This window comes from Coffea arabica, chromosome 11c (genome assembly GCF_036785885.1).
Source record: "Coffea arabica cultivar ET-39 chromosome 11c, Coffea Arabica ET-39 HiFi, whole genome shotgun sequence".
In the NCBI taxonomy this organism is placed as follows: Eukaryota; Viridiplantae; Streptophyta; class Magnoliopsida; order Gentianales; family Rubiaceae; genus Coffea; species Coffea arabica.
In genome coordinates, this window is record NC_092330.1 from 154,875 (window position 1) to 164,429 (window position 9,555).

A 9,555-nucleotide genomic window follows, 5' to 3' on the forward strand; every position below is an offset into this window, starting at 1 on the left:
CAATACTCTTGCCTTACACTCAAATCTCTGTTTCTTCACAAGCTATGAATCCACCTGAAGAAGCCTTTACCCATCACACTCATGGCCCACCACCTATTTATGCACCTAACATCCAAACTAATCCTCCTCATGTCCAAATTCCCCAAAATTATCCGCTAATTACTATGACCATGCCTTTCGAACCACAAGGACCACATTATTACGCCACCGCTGAACCATTCACCCTAGATACCGCTGTTCAAGGGAAAGCTGAAGTTGGGGGGTCGTCCGTGCCCGTGAACAAGAATTTACTAAAGAGATTGGATAAGTTTGAGGAATTTATAAGGAAAAGCCAAGGTTTGAGCAAGCAAGGGGGTTTTGACTACAACGAGCTGTGCCTGTTTCCGGATATGCAATTGCCGGTGAGTTTCAAAGCACCTAAGTTTACCAAGTATGACGGAACTGGCAATCCCAAGACCCACCTTCGGATGTATGCAAACAAGCTGGGGAGACCAATAGACGATGAGAATCTACCTGTGCGCTTATTCCCGAGAGTCTGGAAGGCGATGCCTTAGATTGGTATGCTAATTTGAAGCCTGAAGATATGAGATCTTGGATGGATTTATCGACTGCTTTTGTGAGGCAGTATGAATATAATTGCGAGCTCGCTCCGACGAGAACCACGTTGGAGGGAACCAAGAGGAAACCATCGGAGGACCATAAGACGTATGCGAAAAGATGGAGGAAGCTGGCTGCCAAGGTGGAGCCTCCCATGACCGAAAATGAAATTGTTCGCACGTTTATTAAAGCTCATGACCCACCCTACTTTGAAGAGATTTTTCGAATGACGGGATGTTCCTTTGCAGAGATTGTCAATAAATTGGAAGAATATGACGAGTTCATAAAAGCAGGGAAAATTGTCAATGTTTCAGTTTTGAAGTCACAGTTGGAAGCCATGCAAAGTCAAAATAGTGGTAGTAAGAAGCCTCAATTTAAGAAGAAAGACGAGGAAGCATCTTTTGTCTGGAACCAGGGTTTTTTTTCTCGGCCTAGATATCAACAAAATCCCGCCTACTCACCACGTTACTTATATCAACCACACCCCCGCCCTGTTTACAATACCACTATCAACCACCCCCGTCCTCGACCAAATTACCCAAACACACCATCAACGCCATTTCATATTTCCCCACCGAACTTTCAAATTAGACCTCGCCCTCCTTTTAACCCAAGACCTATTCCCCCTCCTAACCCAAATTACCAGTACCAACAAATCCGTTATACCCAAAATCCAACCCCATACCGAACCTTTACCAATCTAGGTCGACCTGTTGATCAGTTATATGAGCAATTAAAAGCTGCTGGAAAGATTGGTACGGTACCCCCTAAGACCTATCCCAGGGGATTTCCCACTGGTTATGATCCTCAGTCATTTTGTGCTTATCATTTGGGATCCCCTGGACATCTGACGGTCAATTGCTGGGCGCTTAAGCATAAAATTCAAGATATGATTGATGCTGGAGACATAATTCTGAGAAGGAAAGATGAACAAGGGCCAAGTGTTAGCAACAATTCTTTTCCTCAGCACAAGGATACTGTGGGAACTATCACCATAGAGGAAGGGATTGAGGAACCTACACAGTATATTGTAGATGAGGCCGAGGTCACAAGGGTCATTGAAGAACCATTCATATTAGAGGAGGACGCCTATGGAGCCAAGAAAAATACTGATCCTTTTATTCTAAAAATGATACCCTTTGAATGTGAGCCTTCGGAGCTTGTGGTGCTTGAATTGCCTGAGCAAGTTCCTGTTCTTAATTTACAAGAGGTCCCATGGAATTATAGCGAACCTACACTATTAATTGGAGGAGAGAAGGTGCCCAAGAAAGAAGTGGATGCCATTACTAGATCTGGAAGAATCATAGGAGAGCCCGCAATTGATGAATCTTCAAAGGCAAAAGAAGGTGCTACGCCAACGAAACCCATAGTGACGGATGAAGAGGCTTTTAATTTCCTTAAGATGTTAAAGAAGAATGAGTATAAGGTGGTCGAGCAATTGGACAAGATGCCCGCTCAAATTTTCATATTAAATCTGCTCTTAACCTCGGAACTTCACCGAGAGGCTCTGGTCAAGGTCTTAACCGAGGCTCAAGTGCCTAAGAATGTTCCAGTTGACAAATTCGCCAATGTAGTTGAACGTGTTTTGGCTTCCAATCGGATTTCTTTTTCTGACGAGGATCTAACTGCCGAGGGGATTGGACACAACAAAGCTTTGTATATCTCAGTCCGCTGTAACGGGAAACTCTTGCCGAAGGTTCTAATAGACAATGGATCCGCTCTCAATATCTGTCCTTGGAATACCTTGGTTAAGTTAGGTTTTCAGGAGGCTAAATTGCGGCCGTCAACCACCGTGGTGAAAGGATTTGATGGTGTGAAAAGGGAACCAATGGGGGAAGTGGATTTAGTGTTAGAAATCGGACCTGCCCAATTTCAAGTCATGTGCCAGGTCATGAATTTTTCAAGTGTTTATACCATTCTTCTTGGACGGCCTTGGATTCACATTTCGGGTGCTATACCCTCTTCACTTCATCAATTGCTGAGATTTGTGGTGAATGACCAATTGATCACAGTTTTTGCGGAGGATGATTGCACAATGATTGTTAATTCTGGACCAAATGAGGAGGATAGCAAAAAATCTCTGCTTTCCTCTCACCATGTGGCTGACATTGTTTCCGTAGGATGGATATCTAAGGAGAAGCCAGTGGTGGAAATGAATTTGCCAGAAGCTAGTGTTATGATGGCTAAAGAGATGATTCGAGGAGGATATGAGATGGGCAAGGGCCTTGGGCGCGACCTGCAGGGAGTTTTGGAACCAATAGAGCTGCAAGGCAAGAAGGACACCTTCGGATTGGGGTTTCAACCTACTATCAAGGATAAAAAGGAAATGATGAATCGCAAAAAGGCAGAGAGGGAGGGAAGGCAATTTGTCATGAATATCCCACCATTATATTGTACTTTTCCTTACCCATCAGAGGTGATCAGAGCTGAAGTAGACCCAATCGAAGAAGTGGAGGTTGGGTTGTCTGAGTTATTTGTGGGGGTTATTTCTGAGAGGGAGCTATTGGAAGACCTAGAATTTCCAGAGGTGTCTACCGAAGCAATGAAGAATTGGACCAGTGATTTTCTTCCCTCTCGAAAGGAGTTTCGGTAAATCTGGAAATTGCCTTTGGTCGCCATGAAAGAACTCATTCGCATTGTTTATATTTTGTCTTTCAGTTTTTGTAAATAGTTTTTTTTAATCAAATGTTTTCTAATGCAAGTCTAGCTTTAAATTTCTGGTTAAGTAGCATGTCAGGATGTTATCCTTTACTTTGAATTTTAATGAAATGTACAGTGTTGATTTTTCCAAATTGCTTTAACTTACTTATTATTGTATTTATTTTATTCTTTTTCAGATGGCCAAAAATAAAACACTTTGACCCTTTGGATATTACTGTTCTGGAATTTGATGATTGCAATCTCGATATCTCTCACGAATTTGAAATTTTGGAATCAGAAATTCAAGATGAAAGCGATAGCGAGGAAGAATCTGACTCTTTATTAAAGAATCTTGAACAATATGAAGAGAAATCCAAATCGAACTTGGAAGAAACAGAAGTTGTTAATATTGGCACCGAGACTGAAGTTAAGGAGATAAAGATTAGCATTCATTTGAATAAGAAACAGAGAAAAGAGATGATTGAGTTCTTGACCATGTTTCAAGATGTATTTGTCTGGTCCTATGATGATATGCCTGGAATTTCAACAGATATAGTGGTCCATCGATTGCCAACCGATCCAAATTTCCCACCAGTGAAGCAAAAACCTCGCAAGTTTAAGTTAGATATGAGCCTTAAAATCAAGGAACAACTCGAGAAGCAGCTCAATGCCAGAATTATTATGGTGTCTCATTATCCCATTTGGCTTTCAAACCCTGTACCTGTTCCAAAGAAAAGTGGAGAAGTGCGCGTTTGTGTTGATTACAGGGATCTTAATAAAGCCAGCCCGAAAGATGATTTTCCATTGCCGAACATTCATATTCTTCTGGACATTACTGCAGGACATGAGATTGAATCATTTGCTGACTGTTTCGCGGGATATCACCAGATCTTAATGGCAGAAGAAGATAGGGAGAAAACTGCTTTCATCACGCCATGAGGGACATTTTGTTACCGAGTAATGCCGTTTGGACTGAAAAATGCAGGCGCTACTTATCAAAGGACTATGACCACCCTGTTTCACGATATGATTCATAAGGAGATGGAGGTTTATGTGGACGATATCATTATTAAATCCGAGAGAGCGGAGGATCATTTGATTGACTTGGAAAGGTTATTTGAAAGGTTGAGGAAATATGATTTAAAACTAAACCCTGCAAAGTGCGCATTTGGGGCCCCTGCCGGAAAGTTATTGGGATTCATTGTCAGTAAGAAGGGTATAGAGATAGATCTGGCAAAAATTAAAGCCATTCGTGAGATGCCAGTGCCAAGAACGCAAAAGGACGTGAAGAGTTTTTTAGGGAAGATTAATTTTATTGGGAGATTCATTGCCCAATTGACCCATACGTGTGAGCCTTTGTTCAAATTATGGAAGAAAAGTGTGTCCTTGCAATGGAGTGAAGAATGCCAGCAGGCGTTTGATAAGATCAAGGATTATTTATTGCACCCTCCAGTTTTAGTACCACCCAAATCCGGGCGACCTTTGATCATGTACCTATCGGTGTTGGACGAAACTATGGGATGTGTATTGGGACAACACGACGAATCGGGGAAGAGGGAGCAAGCTATCTATTACCTTAGTAAGAAGTTCACTGCGTATGAAGCCAACTATTCTTTTCTGGAGAGGAGTTGCTGCGCTCTAGCTTGGGCCGCTCAAAAGTTGAGACATTATTTGCTCAGTCATACTACTTACCTCATTTCCCGCTCCGACCCTTTGAAATATTTGTTGGGAAAGCCTATGCCGACGGGACGTATGGCGAAATGGCAGATGATTCTTTCGGAATTTGACATTATTTTCACTACCCAGAAGGCTATCAAGGGCCAGGCTGTGGCCGATCATTTGGCTGAAAATCCGCTGAGAGATGATTATCAACCGCTTCACACTTATTTTCCGGATGAGGAGGCCCTGTTCGTGGGTATAGCAGAAGATATGAATGATCAATGCCCGGAGTGGAGGTTGTTCTTTGACGGTGCGTCGAATTCCTTCGGGGCCGGTATTGGAGCTGTTCTAGTATCCCCTGAAGGAAAGCATTACCCTGGTTCAGCCAAACTCCAATTTTTCTGTACTAACAATACGGCTGAATATGAAGCTTGCATTTTTGGGTTAAAAATGGCATTAGAAATGGAGATTAAGGATTTACTAGTATTCAGCGATTCAGATTTGCTTGTACATCAGACTCTCAAGGAGTGGATCACTCGGGATTCAAAGATCTTGCCTTATCATTGCAGCTTACTAGAGTTAGCGAATAAGTTTAGGAGTTTGGAGTTTTGGCACATTCCCCGTGTCCGAAATATCTTTGCCGATGCTTTGGCCACTTTATCTTCAATGATTCAACATCCAGATGAGTTGGTAATTGAACCCATCCAGATTCATCTACAAGAAAAACCTGCTCACTGCCTAGTTGTGGAAAAGTCTTCCGATGGCCGTCCCTGGTACAACGATATCAAGGAATTTCTCAAAACAGGGTCCTATCCATCTGGGGCCGATACGACTGCCAAAAGCTTCTTGCGTAGATTATCATCTAAATTTTTCTTGAATGGAGAAGTAGTATACAAAAGAACGTCAGATTTGGATCTTCTGAGGTGTGTTGACGAGGATGAAGCAGAACATCTGATGAAAGAAGTACATAGTGGAGTGTGTGGATCACATATGAATGGCCATTTATTAGCAAAGAAGATCATGAGGACTGGATATTTTTGGCTTACTATGGAGCATGATTGTATAGTTTTTGTTAGGAAATGCATCAAGTGTCAATTGCATGGAGATGTTATGCATCCTCCCCCTACAGAATTACACAGTATGACTGCTCCATGGCCATGTTCAATGTGGGGCATGGTGTGATTGGAGCCATTGACCCTCCCGCTTCAAATGGGCATCGGTTTATTCTGGTGGCAATTGAATACTTTACCAAGTGGGTCGAAGCTGAGTCTTATAAGCATGTGACTAAGAAGGTGGTAACGGATTTTCTAAGGAAGCATATCATTTGTCGTTTTGGAGTGCCGAAAATATTAATCACTGATAATGCCAAAAATCTCAATAATGACATGGTGGATGGTTTGTGCGCACAGTTCAAAATCAAACATCGAAACTCCTCTATTTATAGGCCACAGATGAATGGAGCAGTAGAGGCTGCAAATAAGAACTTGAAGAAAATAATCCGTAAGATGATTGAGAGACATCGTGATTGGCATGAAAAGCTCTCTTATGCATTAATGGCATATAGGACTGTTATTCGGACTTCTACTGGGGCAACTCCCTACAATCTCATGTACGGTATGGAAGCAGTTTTACCAGCCGAAGTCGAAATCCCTTCTTTGCGCATTTTAATGGAAGCCAAGCTGGAGGAGGCCGAATGGATGCAACAACGTCATGAGCTGTTGTCTTTAATCGATGAGAAAAGGTTAAATGCCATTTGTCATGGTCAATGCTATCAAAAAAGGGTAGCCCATGCTTACAATAAGAAGGTCAGACAGCGGATATTCACCGAAGGAGATAAAGTGCTGAAACACATTTTGCCAGTACAAGAGGAAGCTAAGGGGAAATTTGCACCAAATTGGCAAGGCCCTTTTATTGTTCAGAAAGTTCTACCCGGGGGAGCGCTCATTCTCGCAGAAATGGATGGGCAAGTGTTCCCTCAACCAATCAATTTGGATATGTGTAAGAAATTTTTCATATGATAAATGAAATTTTCCTTTTTAGGGTTAATGTAAAGAATGGAATTAAAAGTCAGGCCTTCTTCCTTTCCAATCAAACATTCTATCCCTAGTTATCCCTTTTTTGAGCCTTCAGAGCAAAATTATTTCGTTTGACAACCACTGAGAATCGCAAACCCCACACTGGGGCAAATTTTGAGTTGAAAAAGCTAAGAAGGAAAAGAAAAGAAAAGAAAAGAGAGATTTCAAAAGGAAAAGCCATAAAGAAAAATGAAGAGGAAAAATGAAAAAAAAAAGAGGATCTTGATTGAGAATAAACTGGGGCAATCATTAGTAGAGTTAATTTAAAGATGCGATCTCAGGAAATCTAAACATTCATAAGTCCGCTTCAAGCCTTAACCCTTTCTGAGCACCCCACCAGACCCCATTGCAAAAACCTAAAAGTCCTGACTTCTGTTCTTTATATTACCTTTTTAGGACAATTTCTGATCAAGTGGCACATGATGTCAAAAACACCTCCCCTTTTTGCAAGGGAAGGATTGTTATACTGATGCCATTATTTCTTAAAACACATTTCTGGATTAATATGGGCGATGGACAAGATTTGTTTGGTGAAAACCCGCAAGGGCACCTTAAAAAAAAAACAACAACAACAAACAACAAATAACAACAATGGGCGGGGGCAACCTTAGTAAAAACCCGAAGGGGCGCTGAGGTAGGGTATCATAAGGAAAAGTAAGTTTGGATCCGAAAAGCTGGTGACTTAGTTCATTGGAATTTCTCCTCATATTGCAGTTCTCTTTGTCAAGCATGGAACTTCCGAAGATTGATATCCAAGGGGTCAAAAGCGGCATTTAGTTCGAGAACTCAAATGTTCGATTTATCAAACACGAGATTTGGCTACACAAGCTTATTTATTTGAAAATGATTTTTCATGCAATAAAAGTAGAGGGTTGTGTTTATATTGTTCATTTAGAATGTTTTTCATGTGTTGCATGGTCACATTTGTCTCTTTTGTTCTATCAAATGGCAATCCCCATGATTTATCGAAGAGAATAGATACTAGATGACACGTTGGTTTGCATATGAGAAAATTATGAAAACTTGATGTTGCTCGCAGGGCAAGATTGAAGTACCCGCTTCGCCAAATAAGGAGTCTAAATGCTCATGTTTACACTTCTCTTGAAGAGTGGTTGATCGGATGGAGGCGGTTTTATCTATCATTATTTCTTTTCTTGCAGGTCTGATAGTCCAATAAGCATAACACTGTGGCAATTTAGAGGAAGTTGTTTATTTCCTTCCTCAAATTCTACGAAGGTTTGTACGGATCGACCAAATGAAGAACCTCGGCAGGCTCGGGTTTTATCCCACTGACCGCTTTTATTCTCAGCAGGCTCGGGTTTTATCCCACTGACCGCTTTTATTCTCGGCAGACTCGGGTTTTATCCCACTGACCGCTCTTATCCTCGGCAGGCTCGGATTTTATCCCACTGACCGCTTTTATTCTCGGCAGACTCGGGTTTTATCCCACTGACCGCTTTTAATCTCGGCAGGCTCGGGTTTTATCCCACTGACCGCTCTTAACCTCGGCAGGCTGGGATTTTATCTCACTGACCGCTCTTATTCTCGGCAGGCTCTGATTTTATCCCGCTGACCGCTTTTAACCTCGGCAAGCTCGGGTTTTATCCCACTGACCGCTTTATTCTCGGCAGACTCGGGTTTTATCCCACTGACCGCTCTTATTCTTGGCAGGCTCGGGTTTTATCCCTTTGATCGTTTTCTCAATCATTTAATTGATAATTGTGTTTATCATTCATTTTGTATTTCATGCTTAGAAGTTCTGAGAGTTTTGACTTCCTCTACTTTGCAAAGATCAAATATAGTCAACGCATTTGTTTCATTATGGTTCATTTGTATTCGAACTACGTTCGACCTGATTCCCATGATGGGATACGTAGGCAACTCTACATGAGTTCGGTCACATTTTCTGCAATGTTATTACATCATTTTGTCCAATAATTTCAGCCAAGTGTTGACTTGTTCAGAAGCAGCTAGAAGAGACAGATAAGTATTTGGTGTCTACATCTTTGTCTCAAGTTTCTTTGAAACTCAGACAAAGAGAGGCAAACTGTAGACACCAAATTTTAAAATATTTTTTATCCTAACTTTATTTTTACTTTTAGTAACAATTCTCTTAATTCCATAATTTCTAGTTCTTAGACTTTTAGAATTTGTATAACACTTTAGTTTTGTTTTAGATTATTATTATTTATCATTTTTTTATTTTGTATTCATTTTTACTCTTTTAGTTATTTGTTTTATTTTATTTTATTTTATTTTATTATTATAAGACTTTTAGCATAAATTTTTGCCAAAAAAGAGAAAATTTGGAAAAAATATGTTTTATTTCTTTTTATTGAAAAAGAAAAGAAAAAGGAAAAAAGTGAAAAAAAGAAATTGTAGCTTTTTATTTTATCGTTTGGGTACTAATTTTGTATATTTTATTTAAGTTTGTTTAAATTGTTTTTTTTTGTATTTCATTTTATTGAAAAAAAAAGGGATCTACGGCATGCAAGCTGCGTATTTTCGCAGCTTGCAAGGAAGGACTTGGGCAGCCCTTTGGCTGCAATTTTAGGAGAAGATGGCTAAGGGTTTAGGGTTATGA

At 40.6% G+C, this 9,555-nt stretch overlaps 1 protein-coding gene across 1 annotated transcript; it reads left to right on the top strand.

The window, feature by feature from the left end:
- Positions 1 to 583: 583 nt before the first annotated feature.
- On the top strand, positions 584 to 4,176 carry LOC140016831 (uncharacterized). Its single transcript, XM_072070820.1, has 2 exons — positions 584 to 3,155; positions 3,536 to 4,176. The coding sequence occupies exons 1-2, from the start codon at positions 584 to 586 to the stop codon at positions 4,174 to 4,176; spliced, it is 3,213 nt and encodes a 1,070-aa protein (XP_071926921.1).
- Positions 4,177 to 9,555: the final 5,379 nt, after the last annotated feature.